Source organism: Delphinapterus leucas, chromosome 8 (genome assembly GCF_059928025.1).
Source record: "Delphinapterus leucas isolate spDelLeu-1000000601 "Yukka" chromosome 8, BTC_Dleu_Yukka2, whole genome shotgun sequence".
Taxonomy (NCBI): domain Eukaryota; kingdom Metazoa; phylum Chordata; class Mammalia; order Artiodactyla; family Monodontidae; genus Delphinapterus; species Delphinapterus leucas.
The window spans coordinates 44,744,648-44,761,343 of record NC_143136.1 but is presented as its reverse complement, the minus strand read 5'-3'; the positions used below and the strand labels follow the sequence as shown (position 1 = coordinate 44,761,343).

Below are 16,696 nucleotides of genomic sequence, written 5' to 3'. Positions count from 1 at the left end.
TTCTTCCACCATACCAACATCAAAAAATAGGAGCCACAGTCAGATACCCAGGATTTGGCAGCCCATGAAAGTAGAAGAACTCATGAATTATTAAGATGACAATGATTGGAGCAAATAGATGAGTTGATACTGATACTAAAATGTCCTACTTGGGGGAGAGCATACCAGCATCATGTTGCTGTTGTGGATGTTGGGAGGCAGGTCAGAAAACAACTTGACGTGACAGTGGTGTGTCAGGGAAGTGTGATGTTAGAGGGTCCTACTGCAGTCCCTAAGCTGAGTGCAGATGCCCAGGCAGAAGACTGTGGAGGGAGTTGTTTAAAAGTGAGGCTCTGCTAAAGCCCCTGCTGATGCCTACACTTAAAGTCTTGAGTAAGAACAGTGGTGTGTCACTATGCAGTACTTGGATGAGGGCTCACTCACAGTGCTGGCCATCTGGGCTTTCTGTGCTTCCAGTAATCATCTCTGTGTGGGCCATTGTTGGCCTAATGCACAGGTTGTGTATCCAACTTTGCAGGGGTGGGAGGGGTCACAAAATTCTGAGGTCAGAGACTTTTTCAGGGTACGGTGATCTTCACCACCGGTTGCTTCTCCAGTTTCTAGGGTAGGACAGCTCCCTGCTGGTTTTGGATGTTTGATTGGTATTGGATGATTAGACCAACTTTCTAAAAGAAATCAGCCTACCCTCCCTTGGTATTTGTTAAATTCATAAGTTTGTTTCATTGCTTGGGCAGTTATCTGGGAGTACATCACTGAGTACCGGGGCTCCAAATGTAGTCAGCAGCTTCTGATTCCATAGCAATTTCCCACAGCCAGAGCCAGCTCCCTAGAGAAGTACATGAAAAGACAGAGGTTTCTGACACTGGGATTCTCTTGGAGCAAGATGATGTAGAGCTGGGCCAGCCAAAGACCAAAGGATATCCTTAGTGTAATCCCTCATGCCTAGATCTATGGACACAGTCTTACGGGACTTGGGGTATCTGTATATGGTGTCCACTCTTATCAGTGTGTATAATACCAAGGAAAGGTGAGCCGTTTTCTTCCAGAAATTTAGTTTAGTCATCCAGTGCAAATCAAGTATCCAGGTCTGATCCATATAGCTCCTTAAGGCCCATTAGCCTATCACCACTATGATCCGAAAGCCTTCAAATCTGGGTGGGATTCAGAATTCCTGCTCCTCAATTTCGGAGGCTGGAGTCTAGTAAGTTAGGCAAGTTCCCATTGATGAAGGTGGACAAAGTGACAAGTCCACCACCTGGCCTGGCACTATACCTGAGAGGTGCGGGTAAAGAAGCCTTTAGTTTATATTCTCGTAGTCTGGTTTCCTTTGGGGGAAGAAGATGGTGGGTATGAAGAATGACAGTCTCAAATAAATGCTAACAGGTCCTCAAATATGTCTCCATCTATGCAGAGGTCTATTATATTCAGAAAACTGGGATTGAAGTAAAGGTCAAAAAAGAGAAGGTATTAGCCCCTGATCGGTTCATAATAGAGTGTTTTCCTAAGATCTTCCTTTAACTGATCCATGGCGCCCCGTGATTCCACCTTAGCCTATGGGCAAGGAGTTTCCTTAGCATAGAGAGTCACCGACTCACTTTACTGGAAATTAGCATAATGGAAAAAACTTCTCAGCATCCTTAGGAGAACTAATAGTCCCTGAGCAGCAAAGTGAAGAGCCATGGGAGGGGATCACCACTGTCAAGAATACTGTTTTTACAGCAATCAGTAGTTGCCTTTAGAGGAGAAACCCAGGTAACATTAAGAGGCTTCCCACTGGCAGAGGTGGGGACAGCAGCTGAGACACTCACCACTGAAATCTGGCAATGGAGAAAGGTAACTCGTGGCAGAAGTGGAGGAAGGCCACCATTTTCTTTTTACCTGTGATGATAAGCAACCCCAGGGAACAGAGCCACTCAAGATGTCATTTTTTCATCCCAGAGTGAGAGGGGACTGGGCCTATTGCCTACCCATGATTCAAGGACCTGGTGGGTTGGGGTTTCTCTAGCCCACTGTGCAGTGAGTAAAAGTCAAGCAGCCATTACCCAAAGCATCATTCCAAATCAGACTCACGGTCCACTCTTGAGAAAGCAAATATAGACATAACTAGATTAAAGGAATTAAAAAGTAAATTTGTAAGAGGAGATTAAGCAGATGGTTAGAAGGTAAACCTAGGAATCTTTCAACCAGAGTTAGGACTTTCGGTGACTTTTAGGCAGTGCCCCTAGTCAGTGGTATAGGAAAGACAGAGTCAATTAAAAAGGTCAGTATGGAGAAGATACTTGTTATAAAAGACCTGATTAATAACAGTTGATAACCATGTCATTAAAATACAATCAAGTACATTTTAAACTATATTTTGTATTTGTTATAGAAAATCGTAATTGTTATAGAAAAAGTTTTGCCGGCATAGAAAAAATGTAACAAATAACTTCCAAGTCAGAAAGACTTAAATTGTTTTCATTTTTTTTAATAGCTACTATGTGATCAGTTTTGAACTTGAAATTTTCTATCAGCAACTATATAAGACAAAGTGGTGGGGAGCCATAAATGAAATAGTGAACAATCTGAGACTGAAAAGACTTCCACTGACAGATGCTCAATTACATGAACAATTTAAGAAAAAATTTGGTTTCAAAAAAGCTATGAAATGCAAGGTATTTCAATGATTACCACAAAATTTAGTGTAAGAAATTATAAATAAGTATATGTCTCAAATTTTTATCATAGGGATAAATAATAAGTTAAATAAAGCCTTCAATATGCAATTAAGATTCCACATTTTAGCAGCTGAAAAGCTCTACAATTCTGGATTACAAACTTCTGGCCAGGTTACAAAACAACCTGTTTATGAATGGAATTGTGATTAATATTAATAACAGCTGAATATCTATTGAGTGCTTATTTTGTATGCCAGGCATACAAATACTATAAATTCTTTGAACAAATTCTTTCAAGACACTGATACTATTGTTATCAATCCTATTTTACAAATGAGAAATTTGACATGCAGCGAGTTAAGGATCTTTCCCAAATCACACAGCTAGTAAATTGCAAAGGCAGGCTTCAGTCGTGGGGACTAAATCTAAGGAGCAAACCTGGCATCCTGAATCAAACCTCTGTATCTGCTTCAATATGCCTTGACTGACAGCTTTTGGAACTGATAAATTAAGTGGTGAGCTCACCAGTTTCAAAGGATACATTGGCATTTACTTACCATTTATTTGTTTTAATGTTCACAAATTTTAAGCTTTGATAAACTATTAGTTTAATTTAAAAATATTATTGCAAAGCAATTATATGCCAATAAAGATGTTAAAAAAATTGAGTAGTCAGAACATCTAAAAGAAGAGTGTAACATTTTCACCTCTCCACTTTGAGACATAGAGCAAAGAAGACAAACTGTATTCCTATAGCTATATATTTCAAGTCTCTAGACTTCTAAGTAAGATTGTTCTTAAATCAGAGAAGGAATTCGATGTCCATTTGCTTTTTAAATATTTCAGAAAGATATTTGTTTCCTTGTTTTAATTGTCTCCAGAGAAGAAAGATTTACAACTTCTCCCTTAAAAAAAGGACAGGAAAAAAAAAAAACTTCCCCAAAATATTTTTTAAAGTTCTCAATGTTTCTTTATAGCTCTAACAACTTCCTTGCCCACAGATCTTGTGAAAATTCTACTGTAATTGCACACCAATCATGTGATTATAATAATATAGTTCATTGTACTTTTCTTCCTTTAACTAAACTTCAGGTGTATTTTGAAAAAACTAATTCTGGCCTTCCTAATAATTTTAGAGTATCCCATTTGGTATGAAGTCTGCTGCTGAAAGAGGATTATCTGCTGTTTTCCATACATTTAGCCGTAAAACTTCAAGTTCGACGATCAATGTTTCAGATGAGGCAGGTTATGCTATTTTCCATCAAGCTGCTCTACACAACAGAGTTCCAATCATATGTCAACTGTGCAATGCCAACTTCAATGTTAACCAGAGACGCTTTATTATACTTAGCCAAGGTACCATAAAGTTTTTAAATCTTAAAATGTTTTTCTTTTACTTACCCCTATTCGGCATTAGGAATGCATGTTGATTTTAGCACAAGGTTAAAATTTAGTATTGGAACCTAGAGAAGAGCTGAGGTTTTTGTTTCACTTATCTCAGAGAGGCTCCTTTTAGTTCTCTAAGTATCACTTGTTGCTCCCTTATGTAGTAAATATTATTTATTTATTGTGTTTCCCTCATTTGAATATAAGCTCCATGAAGGGCAAGGATTTGGTTTAGTTTGTTTGCCATGGTATCCTAGTGCCCAGAAGAAAACCTGGCATTGGTAGGTGCTTGAGAAATATTTGTTGAATGAATGGCATGATGGATGAATTCAGGGTAGCCTTTGATAATCACTGACATAATTAATATACAGTGATGTACTGTAGAAATTCTGAGAAAAGGGAGATAAATAGACATCCCAGCAGAACATCCATTTCTTATCCTAGGCTCTTAACCAGGTAATAGTTTCTTCATACTACATAAACTTATATTTAATAACAAAAAATCCTCTATAATCATAATTTTAGGATTAATGACCCCTTTAAGGCTAACCTGGTTTCAACTTTAAAAAGCAAATTTTCTTGATTATTATTGTAGATATGCATACATATTTATATGTTCATTGGAATAAATTTAACCAGTATAAAAATAATAAAATTGAAAATAAAGTGGCAGCCCTCCACAACTGAAGAGGGAAATAAAATGTTGGGAATAGCTTATGCAATAACATTGGCAATAAGAAATGGCAATTTTATATTTTAATTTGCTGCCTTAAGAGACTGTGCTTAAGTTTCACACCAACACAAAATGTGCTGCTTTAATCCTGTTGACTACTGATAAATTTCATACTCTATCAGTATAATTAAAATGTTTTGGTATTAAGATGCTTCTGTTACTTAATTAAAATATTCAATACACAATGAACTTAGTTAAAATAGAGCAAAATTCAGTCAAAATGCAATGGGTGGCCTGTTATTTAAAGATGTGTTTTATTTTAAGTGTTTTTGGTGTAAAAAAACCATTGGTAATTAAAGTTTCTCATTCATCCTGTGACTACATAGATTTCCATTTGCTAAGAACTGAGTAGAGTTTGAAGTACGGAAAATGTCTATGTGTTATTACTTAACCAACACAAAACTGCCCCCTGTGAGTTTTGGCCAGCCACGAGCGAGGCAGCGTTTCTGGGTCTGCTCTGATGCAATGACAGACGCATGCCCACACCCAGATGACTTGGCCCAAAATTACACTCAGTCCTGCTGGATGTAATCCTGTCACCTGCATCTCAAAATAGTCATTTTGTTCTCCTTCATATGAGTCAATGTTGACTAATTTAGGAAAACTTTTGCATACTAATAATCATACTTCTATGTATATTCCCTTTTAAAACAGAGTCATCAAAACTAGACATGAAAAACGAAAGAAATGGTAAGACATAAGTAAAATACTTGGTGCATTTTTAAAAGTTTATATATTAAAACTTTTCTTGTAGTATATAATCTTCAAAATGCTGTCACATGAGAATAACACAAAATGATTTTTATATACATTTTGAAGTATACATTTTTTCTACCCATGATTATTTATTCATCTTTTTCTTAAGTTTTGGGGGATGGTTCTCTTTTTTTTAACCTTGGAATTTGCAAATTATCTCTACTTATTTTTGTAAAATCAGGCCCCAATGTGGGTTTTATGCCTAAAAAAAGAGCAGTTAATATTATTTAGATATGCTGCCATCTAGTGACATTAACAATCTGAGGTCTGAGGAATGAGTCATTCTTGCTGAGGTGAGAGACTTGACCTAAGTATTGTGTATGATGAAAACAGAAAAAAATTTCAAGGATACACCTTCTATATCTATATCTAAAAGGCTATACCTTCATACTCTATATAGGCTAATTCAAGGAGGGTTTATTTTTCAAGAAACCATTTACAAAGACCTGAATTTTGTAAGGGGAGGGTAATAGTTATGCAAACCAGCCACCTTCCATTGGTGGAAGAACAGCTAATGTGAGATGACCAGAGAGGATAAGTATCCTGACCTCATCATCCTCCTTCTCCAGTCTCCTGCCAGGGCTCCTCATTGGCAGTTACTGACAAGAAGCCAAAGGACAGGGGTTGCAAAATCTGCAGAGGCAGAGAGCAGGGAGCGTCTTAGAGGGCGGTGAGTGGGCCTGGAGGGGGAAAAGAAAGCTTACCTACAGGCTCACCTACGCTGTAGGAATTTGCAATTGAGTAACAATAGTACGCCTCCTGCATCATTGCTCTGTTTTTTCCCCTTTTTCTTTTCTAAATATTACTTATGGCTACCTTGTATAATATTACTTATTTGTTTGTTGTGGCTTCCTCCATTGAATATAAGGCCCATAAGGGCAAGGATTTGGTTTACTCTGCCATAGTATCCTAGTGCCCAGGAGAAAGCCTGGCGTTAATAGGTAGTTGGGAATAGTTGCTGTGTGAACGCATGATGGATGAATGCAGGGTAGCATTTCATAATCACTGGCATTATTAATATACAGTGATGTACTATAGAAGTTCAGGGAAGATTCAGGGAAAAGAGAAAAATGGCTTTCAGGTCCCATTAGAGCATCTGTTCTTTAGACCAAGGTTCTTTCTCTACCTGAGAATAATTTCTTCAGACTACATAAACCCCTCCAGAACTTCCCTGATTTGAGCATGACTAGGACAGTGTTTCTCAGCCTCAGCACTACTGACATTCGGGCTTGATAAGTCTTTGCTGTAGGGGCTATCCTATGCGCTGTAAAATGTTTAGTAGCAGCCGTGGCCTCTACCCACTAAATGCCAGTAGCAACCCCTACCCCAGCTGTGACAACCAAAATATCATCAGACATTGCATATGTCAAGGGGAGACATTTCGTCCCACTATTATTGGATAAACTTTCAAGTATGTAGGAATCACACAGGTATCTTGTTAAATGCAGACTGATTCAGAGGGCTGGCTGACAGCCGAGATCCTGCATTTCTATTAAACACACTTTAAAGGAGTAAGGGGGGCGGGTGTAAGAATAGTATTCCTGCCCCTGGGTTGTGCTGAAATATTTTTTGAAGGAAGGTAGAGAAGAGAAGGAGAGGGTCAGTGGGGAGGTTAGCATTGTTTAAAACAAACAAACAACCAAACCAAACCGAACAAACAAACTTCAGTTCATTTTGATGTTTCTCCTGCTGAGCTAATTGTGTTTCATTGATTGAAATGAACCAAAATGTTCTGTAGTCCTATGATTAGGTCTCAGTCTTTTGGGGAACTTGTGCTCCTGAACCATGAACGTCAACTTGCTTCTCAGTCCCTGCCTGCCCCTTAGGTGGATCAGGATGGCTGAAGGGGACTGTAATTGGGTACTTCCCTTCCCCCAGGCAGGTTAGGCTCCGATAAAACCTCAGCAGATGAGGCTCCTGAGGACCGACTGGCCTTGTTAAGAAAATTAGAATGCTGTGGTGTATTTCCAAATGGTTCCTTTCCCCCTTCCCCTGCTGGAAGCACAAGGGGGTATTTCTTCAATATTAACTGTGAGGACCTGGTCGAGCTCCTGGAGGTAAAACTGTCTAGAGCATGGGGGCCTCTTATGACTGGGCCCCCTGGAGTTTCTGACTATCAGACTTGTCCACACTGAGCCACCAGCAATTTGTCAATTACACATCAGGTTTTCTGACCCTGCCACTGGTGCCTATAGAGGTTTCTGCTCTTGGATTTCTGCTCCAGTAAGTTGTGATTCTCTGTATCTGCCTGTCTATCTCTCTAGTTTTGGGAGCAGCATTTTTGCCCTGTGACCTCACTTCTCTAATGGATCTGAGAAGAGTTGTTCATTTTTCAGTTTGTTCAAGTTTTTACTTGCTTTTAGGATGGATTGGGGACTTTTAAGCTCTTTACATGCCAGAGCAGAAATTGGAAGACTAAGCAGTAATTTTAAATAAATAGATTTGGGTCAGATGTTATAGATTATCAAAGGCTATGATATAGAGCTTAGACTACTAAGGCAGGCAGGAGGCCGTTGGAATTTTCTGAGTTGGGAGAAAAACAGTGCTTCACTGAGGAAATACCATTTTGGCTGATGAATAAATAAGACTTAGGTAGACCCCAATCAGAGAAGTGTTGTTTGGGAGAAGGAAGCTTTCAGACAGCAGAAATAGCCCAGGGTGACTGGATAATTCATCATCCAAATCAGGGAGTTTGAAAATGGAAGGACAGTATTAATAATTATGCTGGGGCAACAGGCATAGACCAGTACTTTCCTGGACGGTCGGTCACCCTACATTTGAGGAGCTACAAGAAGGCCCAAATAAAGAGAACAAGGTGTGTATGTTGCCTTTCTTTCTCTCTTTCTTTCTTTCCTTCCTTCCTTCCTTCCTTCTTTCTTTCTTTCGTTCTTTCTTTCTTTCTTTCTCTCTCTTCCTTCCTTCCTTACTTCCTTCTTTCCTTCCTTTTCCTTTTTGGAGGGGGGATGGTTCAGGTTAAGTTGGAGCCAGTGCATCCTTTTCCTGTACTAATGATCAGATGGCCTCAAGAAGTCACTAAAGAGTTTTAAACAAGGAGGTAAAAAGATCAGATTTACATTTTGAAAAAGTGGATTGGGAAGGGCGAGAACAAGGTGGGGATATCAGTTTGGAGATGATTATGGCCTTAAGTAGGGTGGTGATGGCAGTAAAGGTTACGTTCTAGAGATATTTAGACTTGGTGATGGGGACTGGTTATGAAGATGAAATGAGAGGAGTCTTTCAGGTTTCTGGTTTGTAGAACTGGCTGGATGATGATATCCTTCACTGAATTAGGGAGTGATGAAAGAGGATCAGGTTCGGAGGAAAAGATAGGAGTTCAATTTTGAATATGATAAGTTTGAAGTGGTGTGTGGAGATGCCTAGTGAGATGGTAGATCTGGAGCTTGGGGAAGAAATCAGACCTAGAGACATAATACTGGGTGCCATCAACTTATAGATCGTAAATGAAACCATTGAGAAGATAAAAGTCTTAAGGCTCATTTAGATATCAGGACAATGAAAAGGTCCCAAAGGAGACTGCAGATAAGTATCCAGAGATGTTGGAGAAAAATAAGAGTGTCTCATATCACAAAAGCCAAGGGAAGAAACCTTTTTAAAATGGAAGAAGTGTTCAACTTGAGAAGTAAGATGAGGCTTGAAAAACACCCACTGGATTTAGTGACATAGAAGCCTTTCATGAGCATATTTTTTTCAATTTTAAAGAACCTTTTCTCCTACTACAAAACATTTGAATAAAATGGAAAATAACTTAAACAAGAAATAGTTTATTTTATGACTTTTATACATTGACTTAATTTTTCAAATATTTAATATTTTCAGTGTTATTTATTCTTCTTATGAAGAAGTATTTATTTTTAATGGCCAGACATCCTGAGTTAAATAAAGAAGTATGGAGTTGCCTAAGTAAATCCTTTTAGTGATCTTCTTGGAGCTTTTATATCACAATACTAAGCTCTGTGGTCAGACATTAAAAAGGCATGTTTTCAGAAATGTTAGCTCTTTGACCATTGAAGTAATTGTCCATCCATTCTAGGTCCAACACCTCTACACCTGGCAGCACAGGCTTGCTCATTGGAAACAACCACCTGTCTACTTTATTTCAAAGCTGATTACACACTTTCTGAAAAAAGAGGCTGGATGCCAATTCACTTTGCTGCTTTCTATGACAATATCTGCATCATAATTGTTCTCTGTAGGAAGGATCCTAGTTTACTAGAAGCTGAGGCAACAGCTGAGTAAGTTACTAAGCATTTGTAAAAATATAAATTTCTGCTTTCATGGCTTGCCCCAAACACTGACACTAAAAGGACTGGTTGTTATGATTGATTTGAAAGGCTATGTTGGGCTTACTCTGCTGTCCTTTCTAGTCACTGTCTTCTCCTACCACTTATCTTTAGAATTTATAAAAATGGGAACTTCTATTAACCTATGCATATTTTCTGGAAGAATAAGGAGTAAGCCCTAGGAAGTTTTTCCTAACCTTTTCCCGAAGGTGTGGTTCTACAGATTAGTTTATCAGGTTAACTACTGATACTTAGTGTCCTGGAAGAAGCATGAGACAAGGGAGGAGAAAGTTGTCCTAAATTGGACCTTATACAACCAGGAGGCAGCCTGAGGGCTCCAGACCAAGGTGGATAGACAGTGGACAGTCGGAGAAATATCTAGTGGTATCCAGAATAGAAAGACATTAAAAAAAAGAAAATAACTTTGCAATAGGGAAACATCCCAAACGGTGTTCTGTTTCACAGCTTAGCAACCTTTAGGGTGGAGGTAAACCTTCTCCTGAGGATACATTCTTGGCTAGTAATCTAAATACCAGGTCATTATTTTGGTTTAGGCATAGTTTCAGATATTTTTGGCTCTTCAAATAACTTGCCGATTATTATTCAGTGTAGAAATAAATCCTCCCTAGGTTGGGGCAAAGATGTGTGTGGAAAAGCTTTCGGGAAACCAGGGTCTCTGGCTAATAGATTGTCTGGCAAATGGATTCTGGAAAGAGCCATGGAATGTGGAGACCTGAGTTCAGTTCCTAGTTCTGTCATATTTTGACAATGTGTCTTTGAGCAGAAGGGAGCTAAAAGACTGCATGGATTGTAAAAGGTCAAACAATTGAAAATCAGAGGTAGAAGTAAGAAGCTATCTGTGAACTTAAGGAGGAAGCAAAGGATTCGTAGAGAAGACAATTACCAAGGTTGAGATCTATGTGGAGCCAATGAGGAGTGTGACCAGGCTGGTGCGTATGAATGTGGAGCACAAATGAAGGTATGACAAGGACCTGAGAGATCAGGACACAGATGGTAGTTAGCATGGGTGCTGAATAGAAGGAGGCATGTTGGCGAGGCAGCCGATACATGAGCTAGGCTGGCGGAAGAGGACCCACTTGGCAGGGGGCTGTGGCAGTGTGGAACTGGAAAGGGTCATAATATAACTTGCTAACATATTTTTCAAGTGAGGAATATCAAAGTGATGGTGTTAGAAGTCGGAGTTATCTTTATTCCTACCACTGAGTAGGCGAAAGACAGGAACAGGAGGAGAACTCTCCTGTTAGAATAGAAAAGGGAGAAAATGAAGAGATGTTTACTCATAAAGGATGAGTTTCCCCCGGGCCCAGGAAAAAGAGGAGAAGCTTGGGGCCAGCTGGATATTGGTGAGCATTCAAGGACAGGCAGCAAGAGAAAGGGGCTTCATGAAGAGAAGAAGGCATGGGTATAAGGATAAAACATAAAAGTAATGTTTGAGGCAATGTGATATGGTGAAAAAAGGCAGGGGGACTATGTATGAAGACTGTGCTAATAAGCACCTTATTCATCCCTTACACCAAAACTGTCAGCTGATTTTTGTTACTCTCATAATTTTACCGACAAGAAAGTAACCCAAGTTGCTTAAGGTCACATTGCTAGTCAGTAGACCTGTTAGTTAAGATACAGTTGAAGTTGCCGTGACAAAGCTAGCCCCAAATAGCTGTAGTTTTAAAAAAGATAAACGTAGTTCTTTTTCATGAAGTCTGGGTTGGTGTTCGAGGGCTGGCATAATGGCTTGGCAATATGAGAGACCCAGACGTCCTCTTGTTGCTTCTTCACATGTGGTTTCCATATCCTGGTACAAAATGGCAACTCCTGCTTTCATTATTATGCCTGCATTCTAGCCATGAGAAGAAAGAGAGAGGAAAAGTAATGGCACACTCCCTTTCTCTTTAGGGAATTGCCCAGGTAACTTCTACTAACACCACACAGGCCAGACTCAGTCATGTGGCCATACCTACCTATACGAGGATGTAGGAAATGTAGCATTTGGCTGGACTACCATGTGCCCAACCAAAAACTCTTCACCATCTAAAAAGCAGATGGTGGGTTTTTGAGAAAAACTGTTAGTTTCTGCCACACTGAGGAAGCTGGGATTTGAGAAGTGGACATGAATTGTAAAGAATGGGCTAGCAACTGCATAGCACAGGGAGATCAGCTTGGTGCTTTGTGACCACCTAGAGGGGTGGGATAGGGAGGGTGGGAGGGAGATGCAAGAGGGAGGAGATATGGGGATATATGTAAATGTATAGCTGATTCACTGTGTTATAAAGCAGAAACTAACACACCATTGTAAAGCACTTATACTTCAATAAAGATGTTAAAAAATAATAATAATTAAAAAAAGAAATGGGCTGGAGCACTACCTGAGCCTCAGTTTCATCATTTGTAAAACGGGCTGATAATACTTGCCTTGCTTTTTCCTTCACTCATAGAATTGTAGGGAGCCAATGAGATAGGATAGTCTAAGAACTCTGTACATTATCAACTTCCAAACAAATTGTAATGCATGATAATCGAGTTGGGAGGGAGGGTGGGGGTAGCCAAGGCAAGGGGGGCAAATCTACTGACATGTGGAATATACAGAACAACACTATGTAAGGAAGAGAAGATGATGTATAAATCAGACTTCCTCCAACAGCCATTTGGATAGTTTTACAAGAAGTAAATTTGACACTATGTGTGTGCTCAATTATTATGACATATTCCTTGATTTTTAGGAATCAGTGTACTCCACTGTTACTTGCTGCCACTTCAGGAGCACTGGACACTATTCAGTACCTACTTTCTCTTGGAGCTAACTGGAGAAAAACAGATATTAAAGGAAATAATATAATTCATTTAGCAGTGCTAACCTTTCACACGGAAGTTCTCAAGCATGTAATAGAGTTAAATATTCCTGAACTCCCAGTTTGGAAAACTTTAGTAGGTGAGTACAGAACACATAATCTCTATAAATAAATGTTCTGATCATTATTCAGTTTAATTATTGGTACTTATTCTGAAATAAAACAAAGTAAAGCATGCATCATATTCTGAGTTAAAATCAGAAATACAAATAATACTGGACTATTTTTGTGTGTGTAAAAGTAGTTTTATTTCTAAATTAAAATAAAAGAATAATAACCCAGATGATATTTCACACAATTATATTTATTTTTATTTTCCAACCTTCTCCAAAAGTCCAGCCATCCTCGGCTCCATTAAAAAAAAAAAAATAAATAAAAAGAGGTAGGAAATAAAGTTTGAGTGGAAAATATAAGATTCCTTCCAATTCATTCCTCACATCCTAATTTTAGAGACAGATTCAGCAACATCTTTCCTCATATTTTGATAATGTTTTGTGAAAAATTCTATTTGAGGTTTTCTCCCCCAATTTATATTCAATCTAGCCAGAAATATTATAAAGGTAAGAGTTACTGGCCAACTGAATGTACACATCTAATTTTACTCCCTCTCAAGACCCTACTAAAATTATGTAGAGATTAAATAGCAGCAAACAAGCATTGAAGAGAAAACAGGAAAAAGCAATAAAATATTGAAAACAGACAGGCAAGTCTTAGGACGTAGCAGACCAGAGGAATCATTCCAAGCCAACTCTGGGAAAGCTGAGAACGTCTTAGATTCACACCATAAATCCCTAATAGGCTGGCTGGAGAACTGGCAGTGCCAGTCAGGAGTGCTCTCTGCAGAGGCTAACCAGGAAAGACCTAAAGATCTAAAGCGGGGATTCTCCCCAACTAACAGGAAACTGGGAATCTGACCCAAGAGAAAAGCAAAGGGACTTTCAAAGATGACAGCAAAGGGAAGTCCCAGAATGGAAACTGTGTACCCAGACCAAAAGGAAAGTGTGGGAGGAATAACCAATAGGTACAAAGAAAACTAAGCAGATGAAATAAACTAAGGAAATTATTACCTCCAGGAAAAGCAAAAGTAAGGAGACACAAGGTAGTACACTGCAGTACTTAGGTGTGAATAATACCTGTATAGGCATTATAATGTAAGTGTTGAATTTTCATTTAAAAACTATAAATATAGGGAAGTAGGGGAGCAGAGGAAATGGCAGAGCAGTGTTGAAAGAGCTAGTTTCCCATTTATCATGACATGAAGTCAATGATGTCTAAAACTGATATAGCCAAAGGTAACTGTGTGTAAATATTTAGAAATGTGGAGATATGTAAATCACAGAAGGTATAGGGAAAGAGTCCAAAGTGGCACTATCTGGAGAGAGAAATTCAGAAAAGTGGAGAGGGTGGGGTAAAGAACCGTTATATTTTGCTGTAGGCTTTTTAGTAACATTTAACTCTGAATCATGAGCATATATTACTTTAATAAAACTAAAGGAAAAATTAAACGAATTGGAGAATGAGAACTGACATTTCTCTCAACAACTCGTTTTAGGATGGGATAAGATAAATAAATATTTAAGATTTTCAACCTACTGATGCACAAAGTCTGAGTAACTAGTTTCAAAACTGGCTCAATACCTGATTTTGGAATTTACTGGGTGCTGGGAACACATTCCAAGTATATCAGTCCAAGAGATACTGGATGGGGTTTTCAGTGTTTATTTGTATGCATATATATCATTATATCTTAGTCTTTTGAGAGGTAACTAAGAAGACTATCCTGCTGCTTTTGATAAAGGCTAACACATTTGAAATGCAGTGGTAGGACCTTCTGGCCCCTAACAGTAACAGCCTAATGGCACAAAAAATTCTTGACAGCCACTCCTTCCTACAGCAATTGTTGGAAGTCCTGATAATGACATGAACACAACCGTAACCATGAGCGTCTGGCCACTGCTCCTTTGCTTCGTGCCCTATAATAGCTCTTTCTCCTCACACTACCCATTTCCACTATGAGTAAAAGAAGAATTAGAGTTTATTAGAACTCCCCGGGATTAGGTCTTGGAGTGGAAGCTGAATTTTAAAAGAGAGTACCATGGAGTGAACCAGCTAGGTAGGAGTCAGGACCAGATTTGTTGTTATAGGGGCTGGGTAAAAAGAGATGAGCAAAGATATTTCTATGTGGTTTTGCTTGAACCAGAGATATTGTTTAGAATCATGTATATTTGTATTATTTCCTGTCTGGAGTATAAGTTCATTCAAGATTTTTTAAAAGTATCTTCTTCATACTCAGGAAATGTATAAAGCTTTAATGGATATTAAAATTTTATTGACAGTAATGTAGTTTACTTTGCTGTCCTTGAAAACCCATGCTCAGATTTTATTCAACAACTGATATCAGGCAAGAGAGAGGTATACTATTTTCCAACCAATCTAAGTCATTCAGACCAAAGATAAAAAATTTCAGAGTTTTTTAATACTAATTATATAGACTCTAAACTTCAAAGAACATAGGTGTTCAATCCGTTTAAGCACCTCACATGCACAGAGGGGAATTTAATGAATGCAGTTGGTGGTGATGTTGGTGACCTCAACTCATGGCTTCACTTGGCCTGTACAGAAACAGAATCAATCATTCCATTACCTCTTATGAAATTACAATGTGTATTTTTCTGTTGAAAACATACCAGAAATGTTGCAGTGTGAAAGCTATAAACGAAGGATGATGGCTGTCATGTCTTTAGAAGTAATCTGCTTAGCAAATGATGAATACTGGAAATGTATTTTGGATGCAGGTGATGTAAAATCTATTAACTATCTTTTGCTTATGCTATTTTATGTAGGGATTTATTCAGTCAGCCACTTTAAAATGTATTTTTAATTATGGAGAAAACTTTTTAGTTGATTTTTAACTTTCTATTTTTCTAAGATCATTTCCTTTACCTGTAAACCTTATATTTTATATTCCAAGTGGAAGCTGCACAGGATCAAAAAACTATATAAATCTCATTTCTCTAAAAGTTTACAAACTTAAAAATTATATTACATTACTTCATCATACTATCCTTATGTTTACTTTCACTTAAAAATTATCCCTATTCTGTATTGGTACACTTTATTTGTAAAAATAGCAGTTGCAGTGTCAGGCCTGGGTTTGTAACTAGCTCTACATTTAGAACTTAGGCTAATTGCTTACTCTCTGCCTAATTTCCTCATTAATAAAATAGTTACTACCTCACAGGATTGTTTTGAGAATAGCACTTCCCATTATAACTTTCTGAAATGATGGAAATATTCTGTCTATACTATCCATTATGGTAGCCATTACTCTAATGTGAATATTGGGCACAAATGAGATGCTTCATAAATATTTGTTGAATGAATGAAAAATTTATCATAGGTAGTCCCCTAATATGTTCCTAAAAACATGTACAAAAAGCTCTTTGTCCAAAAAAAGTGAACCACGGATAAACAAGTCATGATGGAGGTTTCATTTAAGGTAGCTAAATACATATATACATCCCTAATTATACCTGATATTTCCAGCATGTCATGTGTGCTCTTTAATGTTTTTCCTTCACATTGAACTAAAGTAACAAGCATCCAACTGAAGCCATATTTTCTATTTTCACCACGCCCAATGATTTTCATCTTTGAACAAACTGTAATTAATGAGGCTAAGACTGCTTTATACTAGATTCAGCACTTTTCATTTTTCAGTTGATTGTATAAAACATGGGTAAAACATAATAAAATGCTCAAATAATTATATAAATAACTGCCACACAAAGTTGATGCAGTAACCAAAACTGAACTCTACCATATGGTAGCTCAAATCATTTATATATCAATGATCTTAAGTCAAAATTCAATGTTTCAGCGGTGACTTAGTATCACCAATATGAAATGTATGATTGTGTGCTATGTGAAAATCAAATGTGTAAACAATGAGAGCCGCCTACACTATAGAAAAGAAAGAAAAGTACATTTGCGTAG

At 38.0% G+C, this 16,696-nt stretch overlaps 1 protein-coding gene across 1 annotated transcript in view; it reads left to right on the top strand.

The window, feature by feature from the left end:
• ANKAR (ankyrin and armadillo repeat containing) overlaps positions 1–16,696 on the top strand; it is a 100,123-nt gene that overhangs the window by 15,788 nt on the left and 67,639 nt on the right. The window contains exons 5-10 of the mRNA XM_089916574.1: positions 2,474–2,654; positions 3,794–4,013; positions 5,431–5,466; positions 9,584–9,785; positions 12,572–12,780; positions 15,391–15,541. Coding sequence (XP_089772700.1) covers positions 2,474–2,654; positions 3,794–4,013; positions 5,431–5,466; positions 9,584–9,785; positions 12,572–12,780; positions 15,391–15,541 — 999 coding nt within the window. The remainder of the gene's footprint in view (positions 1–2,473; positions 2,655–3,793; positions 4,014–5,430; positions 5,467–9,583; positions 9,786–12,571; positions 12,781–15,390; positions 15,542–16,696) is intronic.